At 45.5% G+C, this 27,015-nt stretch overlaps 1 protein-coding gene across 20 annotated transcripts in view; it reads left to right on the forward strand.

The window, feature by feature from the left end:
• RIPOR2 (RHO family interacting cell polarization regulator 2) overlaps nt 1-27,015 on the forward strand; it is a 200,703-nt gene that overhangs the window by 165,636 nt on the left and 8,052 nt on the right. For 10 of the 20 annotated variants that reach the window (XM_081522154.1, XM_081522157.1, XM_081522155.1 and 7 more), the window contains 9 exons: nt 1,807-1,870; nt 7,752-7,795; nt 8,950-9,075; nt 9,373-9,521; nt 11,345-11,474; nt 15,490-16,173; nt 19,458-19,648; nt 21,868-22,036; nt 25,690-25,825. In XM_081522154.1, coding sequence (XP_081378280.1) covers nt 1,807-1,870; nt 7,752-7,795; nt 8,950-9,075; nt 9,373-9,521; nt 11,345-11,474; nt 15,490-16,173; nt 19,458-19,648; nt 21,868-22,036; nt 25,690-25,825 — 1,693 coding nt within the window. Of the gene's footprint in view, nt 1-1,806; nt 1,871-7,751; nt 7,796-8,949; nt 9,076-9,372; nt 9,522-11,344; nt 11,475-12,197; nt 12,345-15,489; nt 16,174-18,336; nt 19,370-19,457; nt 19,649-21,867; nt 22,037-25,689; nt 25,826-27,015 lie in introns of those variants that run through there. The other 10 variants (XR_014062770.1, XR_014062769.1, XR_014062771.1 and 7 more) reach the window with 4 other exon arrangements.

Below are 27,015 nucleotides of genomic sequence, written 5' to 3' on the forward strand. Positions count from 1 at the left end.
CTTGCAAGTCAGTCCTGAAGCCCTCTGCAAACAAAATCCAAATGGAAACAACCCCTCAGCCAGGATGGGAGGGGAGTTTAGGAGAGAATGAATACATGTGTATGTATGGCTGAATCCCTTCACTGGCCACCTGAAAGTCTCACAACATTGTTAATTGGCTGTACCCCAATGCAAAATAAAAAGTTTTAAAAAAGGATAGCATATGGAAGCAGCCCTTGTCCATGCTCACTGATCTGCCCAGGCCACAGGCCCGAGCCCCCAAACTGTGATGGGGGAGGAGCCTACAGATGCTGCCCCAGAGTGTCTGTGTGGGTGTTTGTGTGCGCATGCGTGCGCGCAGGAGGCTGGCACAGGGCCTTCTGCTTAGAACAGCAGAGGTCACAGCTGTGTGCTGTGCTTAGTCACTCTGTCGTGTCCGAGTCTTTGCGACCCCATGGACTATAGCCCACCAGACTCCTCTGTCCGTGGGATTCTCCAGGCAAGAATACTGGAGTGAGTTGCCATTTTGTTCTCCCAGGGATCTTCCCAACCCAGGGATCAAACCCAGGTCTCCTGCACTGCAGGCAGATTCTTTACCGTCTGAGCCACTAGGGAAGCCCAAGAATACTGGAGTGGGTAGTCTATCCCTTCTCCAGAAGATCTTCCTGACCCAGGAATCAAACCAGGGTCTCCTGCATTGCAGGTGGATTCTTTACAGTTAAGCTACCATCCAAAGCTTAAACTGGCCACTGCAGGAGGGCCTCCGTGGGGGCAGCCCCCAGCCACAGCGCTTTTCCTCTTGATTTCTAACTGTAGCTGCTCTGTTGTTTAGGTCCTCAGACACTGAGGAAGTAGGCTGGGTGGTTAGATATCTAACCACAGGCAGAGATGGTGTCGCTCCTTTGCCTCCACTGTTCCCTCAACATTAGAGCAAGGAGAGGACGCTTGTCAAACCCAAGAATCATTCTGGGGGCCTCCTGGCACGGCAGCAGGAACCCTGCCTCACTCGCTTGGAGTACAGTTGAACTTCTCAGCTCTTTTGACTCCAAATTATTGTAAAGAAAATTTTCAAACCTACAGAAAACTAAAGACTAGTATGTTGACCATCATATTACTTTATTTAGACTTACCAGTTGCTAATGTTTTGCCATATTTGCTTTCCTTCTCTTGTATATGCTCCGTTTTTTCCCCTTTTTACTAAGTCACTCGATAGTAAGTGGTAAGTAATGTGGCATTTCACCCCATAAATATTTTAGCATGGATCCTTTAATGAGAACCTACGTAACACATGTATTCTTTGCATAACCACACACCATTAACACAACTAAGAATATTAATTACCAGTCATTCCATAGAATGATCTAACATCCTGTGCATTTTCAGATTTCTCTTATTTGGTCCAATATTGTCTTTTATAACTCTTTTACTTTATTTACTTTCAAATCAGGGTGGAATCAGAGTTAACACATTACATTTGGTTGTTATGTCTCTTTAATCTCTTTTAACTAGAATTTCTGTCCCATAGTACTACTGCCTTTTTATATAATCCAGGCCAGTTCTTTTAGAATCTCCCACATTCCGGATTTATCTGACTGTTTATGATATAAATTAACTTGGTCTCCTGTGTTCTAAATTTCCCATACACTAGAAGGCTCATTTAGGCTTAGGTAAAACATTTTGTCAAGATTGCTCCATGAGCAGGGTGGTGTAACTCATTGCAAACAGGTAAATGCCTCCGGTTTGAGCAGTGGTTGTGCACTGCTGTGAGAACATGGTGTGCTTTGAGAGAAGCTTAGTTCTAACGCTGGTCCCCTGTGCTCTTTCTAGAACATGTGCACCATTGAAGCGGAGCTGGAGAAGCAGCTGGGGGAGTTCTCCATCAAGATGAAAGGTATCCTCCTCCCTGTTTAGAGAAGCAGGCGTCAGCTCTGCAGAGCTGCTCCAAGTGTTACATCACATACTCTAATGTCCTTGCAAAGATACTAGGCCACCCTCTCTCAGCCCTCCCCACTTAATTTATTGATGCTCCAGAGCCTTCTCATCCTGAGCCTTGCCTACACACTTCAATATTTACTATAACAAGATCTCAAACATACACACACATGGAGAGAATATTACAAAGAACCCCCATAGACCCCTCACCTCGATTTAATAATTGGCAAGGTTTTGCCGCCTTTGCTTCATCTGCTTCCTTGTCTTTGTTTTTCCTTTGATGAAATGAAACTTATATGTGGGAGTCTCCCCCTGTAGACTGCAATATGCCTCTCTTAAAGAACAGGGACATCTTGGGACCTCTCTGGTAATCCAATGGTTGGGACTCTGTGCACTCAGCACCGAGGGCCCAGGTTCAATGCCTGTTCAGGGAACTAAGATCCCACAAGCTGTGTGGTGCTGTCAGGGGAAAAAATATTAGGGCATCTTACATCACCACATGCCAAGTATTATCACTTCTAATAAAATGAACATGCCTTTGTTATGAATCCATTCCATTGGCAAATGGCCCAGTCATCTTAAAAATGAGTTGTATAGTTGGTTTGTTCAAATCAAGATCCATACTAGGTCCACACATTATCATTGGTCATCAAGTATCTCTTTTTAGATTCCTTTTTATCTAAAACAGACACCACACTGTTTTGTTTTGTTTTTTTTCTTATCATTGACTTACTATGTTGAAGCCACTGTTGTACAGAATATCCCACGTTCTAGACTTGTCTTTTGGCTTCTTGGTGTCATTAAGTTTGTTCCTTTATGCTCTGCTGCTGCTACTGCTGCTGCTAAGTCCCTTCAGTCGTGTCCGACTCTGTGCGACACCATAGACGGCAGCCCGCCAGGCTCCCCCGTCCCTGGGATTCTCCAGGCAAGAACACTGGAGTGGGTTGCCATTTCCTTCTCCAATGCATGAAAGTGAAAAGTGAAAGGGGAAAGTGAAAGGGAAAAGTGAAAGGGAAAAGTGAAAGTGAAGTTGCTCAGTCGTGTCCAACTCTTCGTGACCCCATGGACTGCAGCCTACCAGGCTCCTCCGTCCATGGGATTTTCCAGGCAAGAGTAGTGGAGTGGGGTGCCATTGCCTTCTCCGCCTTTATGCTCTACTTTCCTGTAAATGACCCACCAAGTTCTTTGTTTTTAAATGCTTTTTAGTGTTAATGCTCCCAGAGGACTGTGCGTTTTCCCATCACCTTTCTGGTATTGACTCCAGAAAGTTCTACCCTAGAAGCAGTGTCAGTTTGCACCGCATCTTCAAAACAAAAAGAAGCTCTAGTGTTAGAAAACAGAGCATCCCTCAGGTGTCAGGCTAACAGCCCAGCGACCAGCAGGGCTCTCAAACAGCAGGTCCTTCTTCCTTCTGAGTCTGGGCCATTCGCCCACTCACCGCGGGGAAAACAGCTGGTGTCTGTGCCTTTCCTTTGCTGAGGTGTCTTAGCAGCTGCACCTCTGGGTTGCTAGTGGGGATTTAATCACCCTCTTGCGTACTTTTTACCATCAAGGGAGTAGGAAAGGGGCGCTTTTTTAAAAAAGCGTTCAACAGGAGAGCTTCATTTTCCAATGAGTCACCTATCTCAGGAGAGAGATTTTTCTGTCAAGTTCGATGCCTGTAGAGCTTCTCTGTATGAGTATACCTGCCAGCCCACACAACCTTGACCCTCAGCTGCCCACACAGCTTTGTTCTTCTCTCCAGCAAATCCTATTGCCAATCAGTCTGTTATTCAGTATGAAGTCTCAACACTTACTTCACTGCTGAGGTGCGGCATTGGTGCTTTTTCAGATTTTTGGTCCATCCTCTCCATTTTGAATCCTCACCTGAATCAGTGATTCTAAAACCACTCGGGACCTGCTCCCCTCTCAGCATGTCAGGGCGGGGCCTGGATTGTGTGTGTTTTTCATCCTCAGGATGATTCCATCAGCAGCCTGCTTCTGGAAAACCACTGTCCTGGGTCAGCATTTCACAGAAAACACTTCTCTCTCCTTCCTCCAACTCTCTCAGCACCAGCCATGCAGGCTAGCACAGTCCAGGGTCTCACAGCTGAGAGAAATTCCCGTCACGCCCATCTTCTCACTGTTAACACAGGCAATACCGTATTTCCCCTGTTTCTGACACTCACTGTTATCAAATGCACCAGTTTGGGGTGGGATGGTAGTTTCCCCATTTCTGCCATGGGGCACGGAGTTAAGTGACTTGACCCCAAAGTCACACAGTACTTTTTTTTTTTTTGGCTGCAGTGCGTGGCATGTGGGATCTTAGTTCCCCAACCAGGGATCAAACTCATGCTCCCTGGAACAGAAGCGCAAAGCCTTAACCACTGGACCATCAGGGAAGTCCCTGAGGTGGAAAGTTCTAACAACGTTGAACAGATATGATAAACGATTGCTCAAAGAATGTTCTCTTTTATATGGGATGGTCATCCTCCACCCAGCACACAGGCATCCCAGGAGAGGTGTGGGAGAAAAGGGAGCCCCACCCACCAGATCTGAACCTCAGGCCTGGTGGTCAGTGAGGACGTTGTAGGGACCCTGCCATCCCCGGGGGCCTGGCTGCCCAGATGAAGAACAAATCTGCATTACAATGAGTTATCGTGATGGACGGACTGAACTTTCTGCTGGCTCCTGCTCTTCCATCACTACCCTTGACTTTGTTCTCTCCTACCCAATGGGCTTCCCTGGCTTCTATCTGGGTTCAGGGAGCACTCAAACCTGCAAGCTCACTTCTGCTTTCCTAATCTAACATGAAAACTTGAACTATTTCTATGAAGCCTTTCAAGGGCAGTATTGCCATGAAAATCTTCCTTTCTCTTGATAAAAGGAAGCCAGCCACTCACGCTGCCAAGAAATCTTGCATCTTTGCGGTTAGCTACTTTATCCATAATTAATTCTGGTGAGAAAAAATTACCGCTCCCAAAATACATAGTGACGTAAACTGAGGATCTTTCATAATATTCTCAGACCTGGTAACTCAGCTTCTTCCTGCCACACCCTTCCCCACTTCCCTTTTCACCCCACCCCAACACAAGACAACAAAATCATTCTGTGGGACTTTTGGCGGGGGTGGGGTAGGTGATGGTGGTAAAAGCAACTGATCAAGTGTTCGCTGAACTCCTGCTGTTGGCCAGCTGCATCTTGGTAAACAGTCCCTGGCCTTGACTTCCACACAACCTACGGGAGAAAATGGATGCATGAGCCAGTCCAGTCTAATTCAGTGGAATAAACGACCTGCCCAACCAATAATGTGGCCAATTGCTTAGAAGCCTGGGGGGAGGGGTGAGAAGGCGGACAGAATCAGGGAAGAGAAAGGCTTCCCGGATGTAACTTTTGCGTTAGAATGAGAGGACCTTGCGCTTCCCAGGTCGCCGCACTAGTGGTAAAGAACCTGCCTTCCGATTCAGGAGGCATAGGAGACTCAGGTTTGATTCCTCAGTCAGGAAGATTCCCCTGGAGGAGGCTATGGCAACCCACTTCAGTATTCTTGCCTGGAGAATCCTATAGACAGAGAAGCCTGGCAGGTGACAGTCTGTAGGGTCGCACAGAGTTGGACATGGCTGAGCGACTGAGCAAGCGGGAAAGGACCTTTGGAGGAGAGTTGTGGGGCTTCTTGGTGCCAGATTTTAAAGAGGCTCCAGTGCCAGGCTAAAGAGGGAGGGTGCAGAGCCATCCACCAACATGCACATGAAAAGATCTGGTCCGTTACCGAAAACAACTTCTTCTCCCAGTTATTACCTACTTCAAATTAAGTTCCAGGCAGTGTGTATGTCCAAAAGTCTGTCCTGGCCCTTGCAGCTTTCAGGACAGGTCTAGCCCAGGAGAGGGGACATCTACAAGGGAGCCAGTAAATCTGTATTATTTATGTCTCAGCATAAATCCATCAGGCCTATAATGGGAGCTCCCAGCTATTCAGCTGTTTGGCTGTTTTCCTTGGAGTAGAAAGTGTGGCTTCCTTAGCTTCAGCATGGCTCCCCCCAGTGCTAAACTTTGTTAAAATTGTCATGAATTTCCAACCGGTCTTTTCTCTGTGTACATGCTGCCAGCCAACATATGTGATCCTTTTTATCTTTGGAAAAGAAGATCCTCGTAGAACTAGAAATAAAGGGAGGTGTTCTTCTGGCAGAATGGCCCTTGAGCAAAGGAAGAACAGGGTGGGCGACTGCTCACTGTAGTATCTGGGGCTTCTGAAGGAGGCCGTGGGAGAGCTGTTTCATCAGTCAGTCGCGTTGACAGTAAAGCAATTACAAGAGGCAGGAAGACGCACCGTGGAGATAAAAGGCCCCTCAGCCTCCCACCTCCCATGTCCGTCCCTGGTGCTGACCCCCATGGTAGGTTTTGGAGTGGCCATCATCAGCCCCCCATCCCCCATGTCCGTCCCTGGCGCTGACCCCCGTGGTAGGTTTTGGAGTGGCCATCATCAGCCCCCCGTCTCCCACGTCCATCCCTGGTGCTGATCCCCGTGATGGGTTTTGGAGTGGCCATCATCAGCCCCCCACCCTCCATGTCCATCCCTGGTGCTGACCCCCGTGGTGGGTTTTGGAGTGGCCATCATGAAAGCTCTGTAGGCAGTGCCGCAGTCATCCCCAGACCACTGAGGGACATGAAGCTTTCCCCAGCTGAAAGTCCAAACAGGCCTCAGACCAGAGGCTGAAAGAAACCTGGCCAGGTGGAAAGGATACTCACTAGGCAGTAAATGTCACTATTTCAGTTAAGCCGTCAGTGCCGTAATGGCTTACATAAGCAGATAGGACTTGAAGAAGCATAGCATAGCCCCAGGCCTGTTTTCACCTACCTGCTGCCAGATGCCACGTCATGGTGATAATCACAGTATCAGTGTGATGCAACTACAAGCAATTCCAAAAATATTTCACTTTAATAACATGAGCTGAGAAGCTCAAAAACATCTGTACCAAGTAGCTTTCTCCTATTTGGGTAAGTTCTTCCAATACAAAATTTCTGGTGATTTTGAAAGGAAAAAAAGAAAGCCTTCAAAGGATTTTCACCTTTACTCTCCTTTATCCAGCAGGGATAGCAGATCAGTTTTTTAGGGGTTTTTTGTTTTGTTTTCTTTTTTAACCAAGCCTCCACTGTAATTGCACAGGTAGGTAAACAGGCAGTAGATGAATTCTGAATAGTCTGTACAGGTTTTTAGAGTGTTCTTAGGATTTTATTAGAATCGGCATATCCAACCAATTTGGATTTATAAAAACAAGTTGATTGTGCTTTGCTTCAGAAGTACTAAAAATAAAAGACTAATCCTCCAGAAAGCTATTAGCAAAAATTGGCTACTTTAGTTCTGCTCTTATTTCAGTAAATCTTTTTAAGAGGCTTGTTAATGTTCTACTTGTTAGTAGAAACTGGTCCTCAATGGAGTGCTTCTGTGGGTGGAGAGGTGTGAGGGACCGATGAGTTGCTGCCATCTACTGACAGAGAGTGGTAACAGCAGGTGCTTTTTGACACCTCCATGGACCTTCTCTATCTTAACCCTGGCATCGCCCATGGAACTGGTGGAAAGCAGATTCATCTGTCTCACAGTCTCACAACTTAACGGGGCTCTTCATAGAAGAAACAGCCTTATCTGCCTGGCAAGCACCTCTCCCATCATCCCAGCAAGGAATGTCCTCTCTCGCTGTGATAGATGGAATTCCCAACAGTAGCTGTGCCCACAGATGGTCCCCAGAAGATAGTAATGAGTTTTCACAAAGGCCCGACACTTTGAGTTTTATAAATGTGCCAGTGAGGGTTTGTAAAGAGGGGAAATCGACTCTGTGTCTCTGATCCCAACTGCTTGCTTACAGGTCTGGCTGGCTTTGCTCGCCTCTGTCCTGGAGATCAATATGAAGTAAGTATGGTGTCAGTCTGGGTGTTGGATTTGAGAGACAAGAGTCAGTTGTCATTATTTTGCTGCTTCAATTGTCTTTTTATTTGCTGTTTTTTTTATTTTGAAAAAGAAATTTGGGCCCATAAGAAAGTTTAGAGGTTAGTATAAGACCTCTCATATATGGGTCATCTAGACACTAATTTATAACATTATGCCACATTTGCTTTATTATTATTAATGTTGTTGTTATTTTGCTGAACCATTGTAGATTAACGCACAGATGTCATGACCCTTCCCCCGTAAATTATTTTCCTGAATACAGGAAGACATTCTCTCATATAAACGTTGTCCAGTTCTTGACATGAGCAGACTTAGCATTGATTCCTTAGCTCGTGTCGTTAGATTTGAGATCTACAGTCATGTTTTTCCATGTCCCAATATTGTACTCGAGAGCAGCTTTTTTCCTGACCCAAGATCCAAACCAGGATTATGACTTCTTGTAAGTATCAGGATTGAAGAATAGTGAAATCTAGATCTTTCTTTATAAAAAGTATACTCCATAAAGTAAAAAAAAGCTTTTTATCTTTTTCCTCTTCAAAAGGAAATCCCCATAATTGTTTCATCTAACCGTCACCTCCAGGACCTTCTCTGATCGTTCATCTCGGTGGGAGGTTGGGGGATTGTATCTTCCTCTAACCGAGCTGTCTGACCGAGGGGAGTCTGCACACCCTCTCCCCAGAGTGTGTCAGGTTTCAAAATCCTTGTCCAGCTCCATCTCCCTTTCCCAGAAGGAGGTTGTCTTATTTCTTGCCTCTGGCCGCTGAATAGATTTTAGCTGTTGGTTCCTTGTCTCTCTGAAGGGGCTGGGGAGTGTGCAGAATTAATCCAGTGGTTGTTCTGCTGAAGCAGAGCTAAGGAGAGAAAGAGCTGGTTGACCTGAGTGAGCTCAAGGGCTTGATACAATAACCTTTTTTTAAAGGAAGCCCTTCGCACCCAGTCCTAGAGAAGCAGAACTTACTCCCTTTTGAAAGTCTTTCCCCACTGGTCCTCTGCTCCACCCACCCCCACCCCGAGAATTGGGAAGAAGCGACAGTCAGGATGTGGCGCGAGGATGCTGGAGGGAAAGGCGGGTGAGGGCAGTGGAACCTGAGGACCCTTTGGTGTCTTCTCCGCAGATTTTCATGAAGTATGGCCGACAGAGGTGGAAACTGAAAGGCAGGATAGAGGTAAACGGCAAACAGAGCTGGGATGGAGAAGAAACGGTGTTCCTGCCGCTGATCGTCGGGTTCATTTCCATCAAGGTACGGTATCGGCACTGCTGCTGCCACAGCTGAATGGTCTGTCATGGAGACCTGTCCCCGAGACCTCTGCCTGCTGCCCGTCCACCCCCCAGACCGCTGTCTGTGCCACAAGCACATCACTGGACCCACCCTCGTGTCAGAGCGAGCAGTGTAAATGTGAGATGGGCTTGGGAAACACCCACCTCCAGCTTCAGAGATGACTCTGAAATGCCTGCCCCGGCCAAGGAAAACAAAGGAGAGAGGGTGCCTTCGTCCAGCGCTGTCCTACAGGCCTTTCTCCCTTCCCTCTCTCACCAGGTCACAGAACTCAAAGGGCTGGCAACTCACCTCCTGGTTGGCAGCGTGACCTGTGAGACCAAAGAGCTGTTTGCAGCCCGACCTCAGGTGGTGGCTGTGGACATCAATGACCTTGGCACCATCAAACTCAACCTGGAAATCACCTGGTAGTAAGTTGCCCTTTTTTATATCATCTCAGTAAAAATATGTGTCACAGGCTCATGCTATTCCCGGTGTGGCACGTGGACCATCAGAATCACCAAGGAGCTTGGCATGAACGCTGACTCTCAGGCCCCACCACAGGGCCAGGAATCTCTTTTACAGGGTTGCTAGGTGTTCACACATGTTAATATCATATCACTACTCTCCTCTTTGACTTTCTATTTTTAAACATTTTATTCTGCCTCCGTCCCTCATTCTCAACCCTTGAACGTATATAAAGAAATGTAACTCTCAAGTCAACTAATGTGAAGGAAAGAAGCAGTACAGTGTGAGATATTTTGTCTGCAGTAAGATCCTGATGCTTGCTGTGGTGTCTTAATTGTTTAACCCTCTTTATCTCAGACATCATACACTGCTTTGGAAAGCTTTGGATATCTTTAGTCTCTCCACACTCTAAATGCTGAAATAGAATATTTCCGAAGGGCAAGAGAAATCTTTTGTCAAAGTAAGGAACTTAAAAGTAGTTTTCTGCTAAGAGGGGTCAGGGGTGGCCGGGAGGCTCAAGAGGAAGGGGACATATGTATGCTTAATGGCTGATACACATTGTTGTATGGCCAAAACCAACACAACATTGTAAAGCAATTATCCTCCAGATAAAAAGTGGTTTTCTGAAGTCATCCCATGAGAAAGGTCTTGATAAGTTATGAAACACTGGTTGCTCACAACAGTTGATCTTATGCCCCTGTTACCAAGTAACGAGGGCCTGTCGAATATTAACATCCGGGCCCCTTTACGATATAGAGGGTCAGGCATGGAAGCAGCAAAGACGTGTAGGCTTGTCACCAGAACAGTGTCCACACGATTTGCCCAGCCCGTGTCTCCTCATAATTTGTAACGACTGACATCTCAAATGCAAGCTCCTGCTGGATGAACCCATAGGGGGATGGCAAATGGCATCATTGTGAACAGACTGTTGTCCTCTCAATCACACAGAAGGCTCTGGGTGAACTGAAATGAACAGGAGTGTTTTCTGCAGAACCAAACAGTAATCTATTACTCTCCCATGTCATTAAAGGGTCTGTCCTTGCAAAGCTCCAGGAATTTTTACAGACTTCTTCAATATCTTGTGTTGTGCTAAGTCACTTCATTCATGTCCAGCTCTTTGCAACCCTGTGGACTGTAACCCCCCAGGCTCCTCTATCCCTGGGATTCTCCAGGCAAGAATACTGGAGTGGGTTGATGTGCCCTCCTCCAGGGGATCTTCCTGACCCAGAGATCAAACCCACATCTCCTGTGGCACCTGCATCACAGGCAGATTCTTTATGTTTATGTCTCTAATATGAATGAAGAAGCAGATTTAACTGGTATCCAGGTGTGCACATAAATTGTGCTTAAAGCTGTGATGATAATCTGTGGTCCCTTGGGTGAGTCTAGACTTCTCTTTCTGCTCCACTTTTTAAAAATCATGGTTTGTTTGATGACAGACCAATTTGGCCAAAACCAGCCCAGCTCTCCAGCTTCCCTGGTGGCTCAGTGGTAAAGAGTCTGCCTGTCAACACAGGAGACACGGGTTCTATCCCTGGGTTGGGAAAATTCCTGGAGAAGGGAATGGCAGCCTACTCCAGTATTCTTGCCTGGACAGAGGAGCCTCGCCGACTACAGTCCAAGGGGTCACAGAGTCAGACGTGACTTAGTGACTGAACAACAAACAAGCCCAGTTCCCACTGGCTCGAGTTTACGTTAGTATAATGAGGTGCTTTCTTGGCCTGCAGTCCGGTGATGATGGGTGATTTTAACAAGCATGCGTTCATGGGGTCCTGTTGTTTTGCAGTCCGTTTGACGTGGAGGACATGACCCCATCCTCGGGCACTGGGAACAAGGTGGCCGCCCTCCAGAGAAGAATGTCCATGTACAGCCAGGGTACCCCGGAAACGCCCACCTTCAAAGATCACTCCTTCTTCGTAAGTTCTGTGTGCTTTCTGGAGGAGAGATGATGAACCTGAGGCAGTGCTTTCATCCAGCCTCTGAAATGCTTAACGTACAGTGTTAGGGAGTCTATAATTCCTAATGCAGTCATCCCTCTGTCTCCTCGGGGGTTTGTTCTGGGAACTCCCCTTTGATAGCAAAATCCGAGGATGCTCCAATCAGTCCTTTATATGAAATGGCAGTGTTTGCACATAACCTTCACATCCTCCGGCTAGATCATCTCCAGATTACCTATGATACTTAATGTAATGCAAATGACACATAAATAGTTGTAAATACAGTGTAAGTACTAGTTGACAGCAAATTGGCAAATTGAAGTTTTCCTTTTTGGAACTTTCTGGAATTTCTTTTCCATGGATGCATAACCCTTGGATACAGAAGGGAGGGCCGACTGTGATATCCTCTTCAAGTTCACCCTAACCCAGTGGTGACTAAGAAAAGCACGTGCCTAGATGCCCGTGGCCACTGGCGCCCAGGTGGCCAACCCGCTCTGTCCCTGCTCTGCTCTCCCCCCACTTACCTGTTACTTCGATCAACGCATGTCAACTTTTCCATCCGTTCTTTGAGATCAGCCTTTTAAAGAAGTAGATGTAAATAAGGGCCCCTCGTTTTCATCAGAAACGCTTGCTTAAGAGCTGACAGAAACCTAGTAACCTGCTGCTTTCCACTAACTCCCCGTCTTGCTTTGACTTCTGAAGAGATGGTTGCATCCTTCACCAGACAAGCCAAGGCTGTCTGTCTTGAGTGCCTTGCAAGACTCTTTCTTTGCCAAGCTGCACCGCAGCCGCTCTTTCAGTGACCTGCCCTCCCTCAGGCTGAGACCCAAGGCCGTGCTAGAGTTTTATGTGAGTGTGGGTGGCCTGCCCGGGTGTGACGTGCTTGCCTTTGGGGGCTGGTGGCATGTATGCTTTGGCATGCCTCTTGTTTTATCTTCACTCTCATGCTCACTGGCTAACGGTTACAGGTCTCCTGTCCCCAGGGTGGGAAATTTGGGCTTGCATGCACCTTGGTGAAAGAGGCCGTTTGTCCTTCCCTTCCCATGATCACTGCTTTTGTGCTGTGACTTTTCTCCACTGTGGCAAAGATATCCATGGTAACAAGATTGTCATTTAAAAAAACACAGTTACACATGAAGTCATGAAGTTACCCATGAAGGTTCTCATTCACAAATTAAGCTAATGTATCACTAATGTCGATCTTTACAGTTGTAGCCTTCAAAAACTGGCATTTGAGGAAGTCAGAAAGATTTAAACCGATATTCCGAGAGCTCTTTTTATTGAAAGAGGTTCTTAGCCTTAGTGCATTTTATACTGTCATAGTAAAAGAGACTCTTTAATTTTCAGTCAAAGATGTAATAAGTTACCTACATGATATGTGTTGCCCTTTATGTCACAGGAGAATACACATTCACATATGTACATACATACATGGAATGTTCTGACCGTTACAGACATGTAAAGTAATCTTTGAATGTCCAGAAAGGAAAGGGTTAAAAGTCTTCTGGTTAATAATAATAATAATAATTTCTTATTCATTGAATTAAAAAAAAAAACACACAGGTAAAATGGATGAGGCTAAACTCCGATAAAGTTTCCAAGCGAAGTGGGAAGACGGTATGGGAAAGATAAAGCAGGCACCAGCTGATAGAGTAACTACCAACGCCGAGTGTATATTCGTGCTCATACAGTGCAAGCCGGAGGGCTGGGGAGGGAGTTGGCAGCGATTTTAGTCCCATCATTTAAACAAGAGCAAGATTAGAAAAAAAATGTGATGGCTTCCTATAGCCTTCTGAACTGTGTTCATAAAGCCTTTTGAAGTTGAACACAGACTCCTCAGAGCAGCCAGTTCCCTTCTGGCCCAGTTCTCCAGGCCCACCTCTCATCTCTCCAGGCTTCGTTCTCTGCCCAACGCCCCCCTTCCCCATGCACCCTCCCTTTCAGGATCTCCCACAGACTGTTATTCCTTCTAGAACCCACTTCCTCCCCCTCCTTCCTTTCTTCTCTGTCTTCTAGGGCTGAGTTCCAGGTTGTCTCTCTCCCAGGCCGCAGCCACCTGCTTGCTCCAGCCCACACATCACTTGTCAGTTACAACATGCTGGCCCTCGTGTGCCTGTTTGTAGGCTCGGCCCCTTGGCAGCCGGTACAAGCCCCTTCAGCAGGCAGCTCAGTCTAACCCGACCTTTGCTGCTGAAGTCCAAGCAAATATGGGCTTGGGAATGTGAGGCTGCTGAGAAATGGCTGAAGTGGAGTTTGGAATTTAAATAAGAATCGAGATCACCCAACCCCCACCCCCTTACTTAGCCAGGGCCTCTGCCTCTCTCTGAGCTGCTGGGAATGTGTGTTCTGAAGGCGAGTTGAGGCTGGGATGGACAGCTCAGAGGACCGGGGATTCTGTGAGATGCTCAGGGGACCCCACGGAGGAAGGGCCGGGAGCGGGACTCAGCCTTCCGCCATCTCTCCCCAGAAGCTTCCTCTTTCATCTCTCCCTGGAGGCATACAGCCTGTTTGGGGGGGATGAGAGGGGGGTACAGATAGAGGAGGAAGGAAACTGAAGTAAAGGAGCTGGAGGTAGTAGGGGGAGCAGCGGCAACCCCCCCTCCACGGTCCCTGCAGCTCCCTCCACCCCCTCCCCACCCCGCCCCGCCCCCCGGACTCTGGGGAGCACTTTTCAGTCATCACTAATCCAGGAAAACATTCTCCATTTTAGACACAAAGAAATGGAGCCTGCAGAGGTCACTTGAGGGTCCCAGTGACACATCCTGAGGTTCCAACCAGACGAGAGTGGAGAGTTTGGGTTGAAACTGCAGGTGTTGTGACCAAGGACACTGCTGGAGGAGAACAGGGAACCTCTTTCTCTCTGCTCCCCACTTCACTTGCTGCAACATTTTTGTTTCCTGGGTGTATTCCTAGCACTGTCGTGATCAATTGTTGTTGTTGGTTTTAGATCTTTTTATTTTTTGGCAACACCACATGGCATGTGGGATCTTAGTTCCCCGACTAGGGATTGAACCTGTGCCCCTTGCTGTGGAAGCACAAAGTCCTAACCACTGCACCACCAGGAAAGTCCCTCATTGTTTTATATGAAATTAAACTAGGTACTTATATTTACTTAAACAATCAAATCTGGACTCCAAGAGAAAGTATTCAATTTGAAGGAGTCGATCTCAAATAACTAGAAAACTTTTCCCACTGAACAGTGTTTGGCACTTCAACACTATGCAGACCGCAGTGTCAGGAAAGATGACTTGGAGATTGTTAATGCCTGCATAAATGAATTATCTTGGTTACCTGGGTATTTCTGACCTCTGTCTTCTGAGTTCTGCTTCATGGATCACAGAGCTGGGGCTATCCGGCAGAGCACCTGGGGCTTCCAGACACCCTGGGAGCTCTGGGGTTTGCAGCCCTGGAACACAGTTATTTAGTTCATCAGTCTTTTTCTCCTCTTTTTATAGAAGCTCTGCAAACATATTTCTGGCCTTGAATTATTTGTGGCATGGTTACTGAATTAATAAAACATTTTCCAGGGCTTGGGATTTGTGGGTAGAGATTTTCAAAAAATAATTTATGAGAACTGAAGCAGAACAAAGCATCACATCTTTTGAATGAAATAGCATGAATGCTGCAAAGCCCTTTAAGATCGATGCCAAAAAAAAAACCCAGTGGTGTTCTTAACTATGGCTGCCAGATATTGTGAGATCCTGGGATTCAGAAAACGAGCACCGTTGCCCTGCCTCCAACTTTTTCGTTTCAAAAATGTCAAACCTGAGACGGGTACAGTGAACTTTTACGTAGGTTCAACAATGGAAGTAGAGTTTTTAAAGGCTCGTTTTGTTTTGCCATGCCTGTAGACACACACACACAATCAAATACAGTGTTAATATCGTGAAAGGTCTGTTTCTTATTTTAATTGTCTTACATTTTGTCTGAAAATGAACAAGGCCAAATGCATCCCTTGTTTCCAAAATCATAATGATTTGCCTTTTATCCACAGTCAAATCTACCTGATGACATCTTTGAAAACGGGAAGGCAGCCGAGGAGAAAATGCCAATGTCCCTCAGCTTCAGCGACCTGCCCAATGGGGACTGCACCCTCACCCCTGGCCCAGCTGACTCTCTCCCTGGCGCGTGTGCGGCAAATCCAGAAATCACCATCACCTCCGCAGAGCTGCCCCCAGGCAGTCAGTCCTCCCAGAACGAGGGCTTGGAGGACCCCAGCTCGGCCTCTTGCAGCAGCTCCTCGAGAGAAGGCTCAGAGCCCCGGCCCCACCCCGAGGGAGAGACCCAGGGGCCGGGGAAGCCCGAGGGCTGCCGAGCGGCCAGGGGTGCCGGGCCGGAGCGCCTGTTCCTGCAGAAGGGAGTTTCAGAGGCCCTTCTGCAAGAGGCCCTTCTGCAAGAGGCCTCTGAACTCAAGCCCGTGGAGCTGGACACTTTTGAAGGAAACATCACGAAGCAGCTGGTCAAGAGGCTCACCTCGGCAGAGGTGCCGGCGGCCACAGAGAGGCTGCTCTCTGAGGGCTCGGTCAGTGCAGAGTCGGAAGGCTGTAGGTCTTTCCTGGATGGAAGCCTAGAGGACGCCTTTAATGGGCTTTTCCTTGCGTTAGAACCACACAAAGAGCAGTATAAAGAGTTTCAGGATCTGAACCAAGAAGTCATGCACCTGGATGATATTCTAAAAGTAAGTACCTTTTCAGGGAAGTTGGGTTAGTTTCAGAGACAGTCTCTTAAGCCAACATTCTATTTAAAATAGCCTATCTTTTTTTTTTTATCCTGCCCTATCACAGGATCAGTAGATAATCATTATGCAAATGACATTGATTTTTTAATACTAGTTGTTGTTTAGTTGCTGAGTTGTGTCTGACCATTTGTGACCCCAAGGACTGTAGCCCACCAGGCTCCTCTGTCCATGGGATTCCCCAGGCAAGAATACTGGAGTGGGTTGCCATTTCCTTCTCCGGGGGATCTTCCCAACCCAGGGATTGAACCTGGGTCTCCTGCATTGCAGGCGGATTCTTTACCAACTGAACTACCAGGGACGCCCCTAAACCACCACCAAATGGCATTTATTTTTTTAATACTAGTTGTTGTTTAGTTGCTAAGTCATATCCGACAGTTTTTGCAACCCCATGGATTGTAACTCCTCAGGCTTCTCTGTCCATGGGATTTCCCAGGCAAGAATACTGGAGTGAGTTACCATTTAATACTAGTAGCATATATTAATTTTTATTTTCCTGACAACAGATCAATTTTAGGAGAATGACTGGGAGTTTTAACAGCTCTAGAGAATATCTAGACTCCCTCAGCCCCAGAGTTCATCATTCAGATCCCAAATGTGAAACGAATGGTGGCCTTTTGAGCATCATATCTCATTGAGATGTTCCTGGAGAGGGTCCCTCTTGGAGTTTCCAGGAAGCAGGAAGGCCCTTCCCTGGTTGAAGACAGAATTGGGCAGCCAGGATGTGAGGACCACGGGCATCTCTCCCAGCCCAGGCCACCACCTCCTGGAGGATTCCCTTCTCAGCAGTTGGCTGAAATCAGTGAATTAGAATCCCAGATTAATCACCCACAAATAATCTAGAAGCCAGAGGACCCTGACTCCACTAGAGATATCTTCCTCTCTCCTGTTCCCAGTCAGACCACTCAGGATAGACATGGGAAGAGAGGATTCAGAAAGGTGATTTCCTCTCGGTCAGGAGAGCCTCATAATGAGGTCATTGTTGCTACCCCAGAATGTATCTGCCTCCACTTGGTAGATAAAATTTAATACAGATTAAATTTTTAAAAACATGGCACAAGAAGACAGAACTGAAACTTCTGTCCTGAAACCCACTGCCACTGCTTGTATTCTTTGCTTTGCCTCTCTGATGTCTAGTGCCATAAAGAAGAGAACTTGGATCCTTTCCCTTGAAAGAGCAGTTCTTTGGGGACCTGTTCTATAAGATTAGCTTGAAAATACAGTGCCAGAGGCAAGCGGAGACTCGTCAACCCACAAAAAGCTGTTGCATCCCTCGATATGATGGTTTGAAAATGTGGCCTTCCCCGTGGCATCTGGAACTACCTTCCCAAGGCTATTCTGACAGTTGCAGTCATGCTGACCTGGCTCTGGAGGGCATGTCTGCCCAGGGCGGAGGAGAATTCAGGCTCTGATTCTCCACGTCCTCTATTGCTCATGACAGATTGATTCTGCTGTAGGTATAGCCTCTTAGCAGCAGGGAAGGGCACTCTGAATCTGCTTCCCATCAAACATAACTCCAGAGCATCAGCTCAGGGCTCATGGATAGAGGCTGCTTGTCTAGTATCCCAGTGAAAACTTCTTTGATCCCTTCAACAAGTGCTGATCTGCACAGTTGACCAGCTTTGCTTAGTGGGCAGAAAGGGGTTAAATGTGAAGAGCCAAGACACAGTCCACCTAAAATAAATGCCTCAAAGAAAGCTAGTGGTGATGGCAGCCCCCATTTCCAGGCATCTAGGGTGCTCAGTCCATCAGGAAACACTGAGCAAGTCATCCATTAGTCTTCTAAAAACCTGGTGGCTGTCAGTTTCTTTCAAGATTTTTATTTCAATCTGCTCTTGTTCCAAAACTGTCCTAAATTTCTTAACTGCCCCCTTTCTTTCTTTTGATTGTATTTAAACACATCCATACTGTGCACGATCAGGTTCTGCAGTCTAGCTTAGGAAAGAAGACCCTAGAAGTGGGTTGAGTTGGGAATGGCTCCTCCTCTCTCTCTGAGATGGAAAATGACATTAGAGTCGAGGTCTGGGGCAAGTGGCTTTGTCTCCAGCCAGGATTAAAGCATCTGCTGGCAAAGCTTTCTCTTTTTTTCCTCCTTCACATTCCTAGGATGCTAAACACCTTGAGGATCAGAAACTAAATGGTGCTGCCTTTTGGACGGAGATCACTGAGGGCGAATGAAACAGCTCTGATTTAAAAGACTCAGACTCCTGCCAGGCCCTTCTGACCCTGTGTAACGAAGTCAGCAGGGAGTGCCATCTAACTGGATGGAGGACATTTAGCTCCTCTTACTTGCAGGATTTGTCCCGTTCAATCCCTCCCAACATCCTTTTGACTATTTGGAAGAACTTCTCCCCACCTCTGTGCCCAAAGCGACGGGCATTACGCTGTTTGTAATGTTTCTGTTTACTGTCCAGAAATACAGAATTCTCCAGGCCATAGAATGGGTTTGCTCACATAATTCCAGGGCCCAGGCAGGGAAGAGATGGAAGTTGTTCCTTCAAAGACAAAATTGTAAAGGAAGCACAGCTACTCCTTCTCATGCTCATGCCATTTTTCTCCTCAATGCTCAAAGGAAAATTACATGCTGTGAATGTAAAATTAGTATTTAAATCTACTTAGAGAGTGTGCATTAGTGAATCTGAGTCATTTTCTGTTTCTGGGATTTGTTTTGTGAATCTTTTAGGACAGGTGACTTGGTTAGCTCGCCCTGTCTCAGGGCCCAGACCGCATTGCCACTTGGAGTTAAGAGATTGGTTAGTAGTTGGCATTGACCCTTTAGATTTGTCTGCCAGTTGAATTTTATTTGGGGTTGAGCACTATGAAGAGAGAGAATAGCCATTCTGTTTCCCAAGACTTTCTAACTAATGTAATATTTTTAAAACTTTTTATTATAAATATTTCAAACAGGAATAGAAAGAATCAAATGATGGATCCCAATGTGGCCATCAGCACGCTTCCACGATGCTCAGTTCATGGCCAAACTTGTCTTCCTCTACCTGCTTCCTTCCCTCCAGATTGTTTTGGAACAAATCCCAGATACTGTGTCACTTTATCCATGGTTGTACTTTTTTATAAGAAGATTTTTAAATGAATTTTTTAATGCCAACAAAAAAATAAAAATAAAAGCTTGAAAAAAAAAGAAGTGTCACATCTCCCATTGGGTGTCTTTGTTGTGTTCCTCCTTCCGAATATGTTGATATTCTCCTTGGTACCTTCTGCCTTTGCAGTGCAAGCCAGCAGTAAGCCGAAGCAGGTCTTCCAGTTTAAGTCTTACAGTTGAAAGTGCTTTAGAAAGCTTTGATTTCCTGAACACCTCTGATTTTGACGAGGAGGAGGAGGAGGAGGATGGTGATGAGGTTTGTAATGTTGGAGGAGGTGCTGACTCAGTATTTTCAGACACTGAGACTGAGAAGAATAGGTAAGTCTTGAAGTCAGCATCTGCTTCTATATCTACTGTCATTGCTGGTACAGCAGTTCTTTATTGCTATCAGATAGGACCTGATGCACATCTTTAGGAAGATAATGAATTGATTTACAGATCCTTTTCACTGTCCTGTACAATTTTTAAATATGGTTTACCTCTTTTGATGTTGTTTAAGAAAAATAAAATTTTCTTTTTTATAAATGAAAGGGAAATTTTTGTACAAGTATGTGTACACTTATGTATAAGTATGAATGTGTACATATCCATCTTGTAGGTTTCAGTGTCTACAGCTTGGCCCCAGTGTAATGAATTTCAAATTAACTCCACATACTGTGTTTCTGGAGAACTCTTACTGGATGATCAGTCTTGACCTGGTTCTCCTTGATTTGCATCTTATTCCTAATTTCTTCATTTTGTTAGACTTTGCTTTTCTAACCCCTTATCTCTCTATTCCTTTTGGTTATTGGGTCTTTGCAGTTAATGAAACTCATCAGTGCCTGTTTCAAAGCCAGGGTTGAAACCCATGGCACATATTTTCCTTAGAATGTAGGAAGGGATGACTAACAACTGCTATTTGCCAGTGGATCTGCAGGCCTCTGGGAGGAGAATGTGGCCTTCTCTAGGATGGAGATGAATCAGGGCAGTGGGAAGGGAGGATAAAGATGAAATATTATCACTTTCCTCACTGGGCTTTGTTGTACCAAACCACATGCTTAGAGCTAGAGCCTGGGGTCCATTCTGTAAGCACAGTGAACATAGCTCCATCAATTTGCTGTGGGGGAAAAAGAAGGCACAAACACTTTCCCAAAGGAAAGGGTGGATTTCTACCCATCTTTTCTTTTGATATGTTATATGCACAGATTTTCAAATTACAACAAGCTATGACTGTTCAACCTTCACAAACCTCTCTGAGTGGTGTTAATATTTTGAAGTTTTGTTATTCCTGGAGGGTTTCTTCTGCCAAAACGAAACCAGGAAAAGAAAAAGGGAGAAATAGAATTTATCCCTTGAGCAAACTGGGAGTATAACAGAGAATTTATGAAATGAATGTCATGTTTAAGTTATCTTTCTGCTTTCTGCACTGAGATTTTCTAACTTAATTGCGTTTGTGAAATGCTTCTTAAGTCAAACCTCCTCTTGTATACTTGTTAGCTTAAGCTATTACATAATAGATCAAGGTTTTTCTCTTAATATAAGCGTTTTAAGAACAAAAATATCATAACCTTTGTAAATTCTACAGAACATTCCTATTAAATATGTCTAATTTGAGTCTTACTGTGTATTATCAGATGTTTAGGGTAAATGTGTGTGTGTGTGTTTTAAATGTGGGTTGACTACCAGGCCACAGTCTGAATGTTTTCCTCTTGGAAACCCAGTGTGAATCAGAGTAAAGCATTCAATGCCTTTAAACTCTGGTGCATGATCTTTTTAAATTGTGGAGACAGAGGAGCATGAAACTAGAACCCAAAAATCACTTAGCTGCGTGAACTAGGATGCTCTGGTTAACATCTCTGCTGGTCATTCCTTCCATGTGTGAAATGAGACTCTTCCCTCCCTCTCTCCCCCTGCACAGGTTCATTATAAGAATAAAATTAGATAATAAATGCAACACACTTATCTTTAAATGTAAATGCCCATCATGATACAACTTTAGATATTTCAGCAGTGTTTACACAAAGCTTGCAAGGCAGAAGAAAGTGATGCAAATGCCCCTTTTTGCGAACATCATGTTTCTTCCCAGTGGCTTTGCTTTCTCTTTTTCTTCAAATGGCAGTTGATTCAAGGCCAGAAAAAGCCTTGACTGATTATTTTAATGGTATTGCTCTTGGGAAAGCACAAATACAGAGGACAGTTTTATCCCAGAAATTTGGCAAATCAACCTCATCAACAGAGCACAAAAATGCCCCCAAATGAGGTCACATTTCAGAAGACTTCTTGGTGAGATGACTTTACAAATAGTTCATTGTGCTTGAGAAGCAAACAGAGAAATCTGGAAGCAATCCATTGTAGGATCTTTTTAATATTAGGCAAATTGGTGACCAGGCTTAGTGATAAAGTAGTATTTGAAGGGTATCTCGATTTTTGAGGTAGGTAAATGCAAGACTTTCCAGTGGGTTCTGTCGGGGCCTGACACAAGCCATGCTGAGTTTTGACCTGTGGTCTCTGTGCAGAAAGAAACAGCTAACATTTCGCTCCCCTTCCTGCTTCAACAGTTACAGATCGGTTCACCCAGAAGCCAGGGGGCATCTCAGCGAAGCCCTGACTGAGGACACGGGAGTTGGGACTAGTGTGGCAGGAAGCCCTCTCCCGCTGACCACGGGGAATGAAAGCCTGGACCTTACCATCATCAGGCACCTCCAGTACTGCACCCAGCTCGTCCAGGTAGGACTGGCGACTGAACTGGGTTTTTAGAGCCCAGGTGGTTGATGCACCAAGAATGTGTGCTTCCTTTTTTTCAGTTTTCCCAGGAAAAGGAGGATTCAGGAATGTGAGAATCATCATCTACGGCCACACCTCCCTGAACTTGCCCTATTTCATCTGCTTTGATTTGAACTCAAAAACTAAATTGCATGGCCATCTTCCTTCAACCCTGGGTTTTTCATCTTAAAATCTAGATCTCCAGGGACTTCCCTGGTGGTCCTGTGGTTAAGACTATACACTTCTACTGCAGAGGGCGTGAATTCCATCCTGGACGTGGAACTAAGATCCCACATGCTGCACAGCATGGCCAAAAAAATAAAATAAATTTTTAGAAATTAAAAAAAAAGTCTAGATCTTCAGACCTTAACAGGTAGTAAGTGACATGTAGTGAGCTCTCGCTTTCAAATTATTTGATAATAGGTGAGAGTAATGTGATTTTTTTATTTTAATTCTTTGGTTACACTTCACAGCATCTGGGATCTTAGTTCTCTGACCAGGGATGGAACTCACGCCCCCTGCGGTGGAAGCGAGGCATATTAACCACTGAACCACCAAGGAAGTCCTGTGATTTTTTAAAAAAAGGAATTTGCATTCTGCCATCTACGAATGGACTTTGAAAGCCAGTATTACTGAATTTATGTTAACATAAACCCGATACATTAGTTAGCTTTCCATCACCTAGATGGCTAAAGGCAAAATGCTACAGAATATAACCACAGTTTCCCAGATTGCGAATGAGTACTAATTAGCAATGAGAAAGAATATTTTACTGGCATTATCCTCACCAGTTCATTTTCATTCTGGGACACCCTGGGGCTCATTTTTCTTCTCATTTCAGGCTGGCTTACCACTGAAGATTTTGCCACAGTTGTTCTTCAGTCACTCAGTCGTGTCCAACTCTTTGCTGCCCCATGGAGCTCGCCAGGCTTCCCTATCCTTCACTATCTCCCTGAGTTTGCTCAAACTCATGTCCATTGAATTAGTGATGCCATCCAACCTTCTCATCCTCTGTCGCCCCCTTCTTCTCTTGCCCTCAGTCTTTCCCAGCATCAGGGTCTTTTCCAGTGAGTCGGCTCTTTGCATCAGGTGGCCAAAGTGTTAGAGCTTCAGCTTCAGCATCAGTTCTTCCAATGAATATTCAGGGTTCATTTCCTTTAGGACTGACTGGTTGGATCTCCTTGCAGTCCAAGGGACTCTGAAGAGTCCTTTCCAGCACCACAATTTGAAAGCATCATTTCTTTGGTGCTCAGCCTTCTTCATGATCCCTCTCTCACATCCGTACACCACTACTGGAAAAACCATAGCTTTGGCTAGATGGACATTTGTCGGCAAAGTGACGTCTCTGCTTTTTAATACACTGTCTAGTTTGTCGTAGCTTTTCTTCCAAGGAACAATTGTTTTTTAATTTCATGGCTGCAGTCACCGTCTGCAGTGGAACAACTATTCTGACATTCTTTTGTTGCAGGGAGGGTTTCAGCTGTCCTGAACAAAGCACTTTCCTCCAAGCATCTGCATGAATGCTTCCTCCTCTCCCAGTGGTTGGTCTTTTCCCAGTCTTGTTCTTCTCTCGCCTGCCTCAATGTGTGGGAATCAGGAACAGAAAGTGAAAGCAAATGTATAATGGTTTTAAGGGGCTGGGCCAGGCAGGAAGAGCACAAAAAGAGGAGAAATCATGCTTTTAAGAGTCTGTGTTCCACTGGAAGCCTGAGGCAGGGTGGGGAGGAAGGACCCAGGGAGGCTGGGAGTGGGTTAACATTGCTTTTTCAATAACACACTCATGATGAGATGTAGAAGAATCTGCTTCTCCATGAATAGAGACCCTCAAAGCCGCCTCAGACACTCACATTCTGTGGGAAGCTGGTAGGCAGTTATGACTCGTGCACTAGGTTGGCCAGTATCCCAGTGGATCTCTTATTGAGTGTTTAATTTACAAGCCAGGTACTGACAACCAGTCTGGCAGACAGTGCAAATTTTTTCTGACCAAAATTAACAAGGATTGTTGTTGACTTACAGCTATTCTCTGTTCACCAAGCACTGGAATGAGATGGTGTTCACAGCCCTTTGTCCTTGGTGAGCCTGAGACTCTGCTGAGCAAACTTCCTGCTCACCTTTCAGGCGTAAAGTCATTACTTCGTGAGACATGGGAGAATTTTCTTCCATGAAGGGACGGATGTGTTCTCTCAAAGACTAATTGGCATGCAAGAGTCAGTGCAGTGGTTCTCTCTACAGTAAGGCCATGGTTGTAACAAATTCAATTCTTCTGTGGGGAACAACAACACTAGAAAAAACAAGAGGGAGTTGTCCCACCTAGTCCATTTCTACGTGGTACATGGGACACTGCCCAATTCATGAATTGTTTCATAAATCCAATTAGATCTTTACATTTAAAAAGAGAAAAGAAAAACAAAAGAGATAGACATAAAGACGTAGAATAAAGTAGAAATCAAGGTAGAAACCCGATTTCTAATTCACAAATGGTTGGATGGCATCACTGATTCAAAGGACCTGAGTTTGAGCAAGCTCTGGGAGATGCTGAAAGCCAGGGAAGCCTGGCATGTTGCAGTCCATGGGGTTGAATAGAGTTGGACATGGCTGAGCAACTGAACGACAACCACCCAAATCAGTAAGCTTGCTTATTCATTCGGTATATAATTGCAAAGAGATAAAAATGGGTATTCCATAAGAATTATAATAGCTATAATTATCTTTAAAATAGAGCAGTTCTTTTCTACTCAATTTTTTTTTACATGAAAGGCATTTGTATATAATTGCTGCACTTGACTTTTGAATTGGAAAAATTCATTTTGCTTTAGAGCCCAAATGCTTGACACCATACAGGATGTTGGTACAGGTCTGCATCCTGAAGCCATGCCTGCCAAGTGGAGGGAACAGAGAAACAGAAAGGACTAGAACCTTCAGACAGTGACTGATTTCTGTCCTTTCTCCTCTCAGATCTTTATTCTCATGACCTGCACACAAATGAAATCACTTGCCATTAATGTGTTCTTTGACAGGTTACTTAACCTCTCTGTACCTCAGTTTCCTCATCAGTTAACTGGAAAATCAAAAGTACCCACTTCTGGCTACCCACGGCTGGGTTGTTGTGCAAAATAACATGAGCTACTTCATGTATAAGGCCCAGACCAATGCCTGGTACATAGTAAGCACTCATTAATGAGATAACTTTCATTGTAATTATGATTATTATACAACATGCTTTTAATTTTCAGCTTGAAAACAATGATGTGAATCAAGGCCATGAAAAATAACTACACTTGTAAAACAAACCTTTTTTCTGCTTCCACACCAGTGGCAGCCTAAATATGCTCTTCAAGTTTCAAAGAGGCCTTATGGATTGACAGTACATACAGGAAGGCAACTTTATAATAACTTTGCAGCCCTACTACTGAGAAAACTCTAGAATTTGCCCAGGAGTGAAAAAAGTTGAAAGCAACAAAAACATGTCTGATTTCATCAGATGTAACTGGCCTGGAATAAGAAACACTATACTGGAACAGAAACGTGTATGAGTTTAACATCCCCTCTTCATTCAGAAGGATGAGGCTGAGCTCTATTGACAATACTTGACCCAGTGGTTTTGTTTGTTTTATCAGCAAATTGTTCTTTCAAGCAAAACCCCATTTGTGGCCAGCAACCTCTTAGAGAAGCTTTCCAGGCAAATCCAGGTGATGGAGAAGCTCTCGGCCGTCAGCGATGAGAACATTGGAAACATCAGTTCTGTCATTGAAGGTGAGCCCCGCAGTGACACCGCCAGGTTCTTACAAACAGTAACACCATGAGCCTTCCCCCCACCCCACCCCGCCCCATTCCCCACCTGCATCTATTCATGGCTTTGTTAGGATGGCAGATAAGCACTCTTGGGCTGTAGAATAGAGGAAGGTTGCCACATGAGTGTGGTCATAATTAACATCATGCCTCAGCCTTCGGAGTCAAAGCAGCAGATGCCTAGCTTTTCCTAGAGGGGCCTCCACCTCCAGGAGGCAGACTCTAGTGTATACACAGAACCCCCTCCTCCTCTGCTGGTGTGGTTCCCGCTGGGGACAGGTGATCAGGATTGCCCTTGTGCAGTGGTGCTGGCCAAGACAATCCCCATAGCCGTTGACGGTCAAAGGCAAGATGCTTCCAAACCTACTGTGAAAGGCAGAAATACGGGGAGTCAAAGGCCTTCAAGAGAATCCCTGGTTCAAAGTTTTAAATAGAAAACTCGACACAGGAGAGATGCCTTTGAACTTGTGTGGTCTGGCTACAGGACTCTTTCCTAGAGACAAGAATTTGTGTCTTTTTTCCCCTGTCAGATAGTGGAGATAGTGGGAAACTAGGATCTTCTGGATTATCTCCAGTTAAGCTTGAAATTCTCTGTAGGTTCTTTCTATACGTTTCTGCCTCCTGCTTCCGGTCCTCCCAGGAGCAGGTGACCTTGGCAGGTGTCTGAGAGGTGTGAAAAGCGGCGGGAGTTCAGGCTCCTGTCCGCTCCTCCCCCCACCCCTAGGCTTGATCAGAGCCTCTGGAGTGAAATGCTGCCCGTGGCACATGGCTCTTCAGTCATTTCAGTCAGGAGCCACCTGGAGGGGTGAAAAGCTCCTCCAGTCACCCTCTGCTCTGTTCCCCTGCTGCAGAAGATCTCCTGGGGTTTGAGTCTCTGATCCTGTGCAGTTTTATTTGCTAAGTTGCAGGAGTTGAGGGGATTGGACCTTCTCCCAGGGGTAGACCTGCTGGTTTTCTATCACGGAAAGCAAACAGTTTGCTTTTGCCACATTTTCTTCAGTGCCCAGGCTAGATGAGCGCCTCATCTCCACTTCTCTGCCCTCAGGACCACCTGCCAACAACAGGGGAATCCTGTAGTTCTGATGAAAAACTAGTCTTAAAAAAAAAGAGAGAGAGAAAGAAAGGCCCCTGGTGATGCCTGCCCCACCCTACCC

This window comes from Giraffa tippelskirchi, chromosome 8, assembly GCF_054371585.1.
Source record: "Giraffa tippelskirchi isolate mGirTip1 chromosome 8, T2T-mGirTip1v1.2.pri, whole genome shotgun sequence".
Classification (NCBI taxonomy): Eukaryota; Metazoa; Chordata; class Mammalia; order Artiodactyla; family Giraffidae; genus Giraffa; species Giraffa tippelskirchi.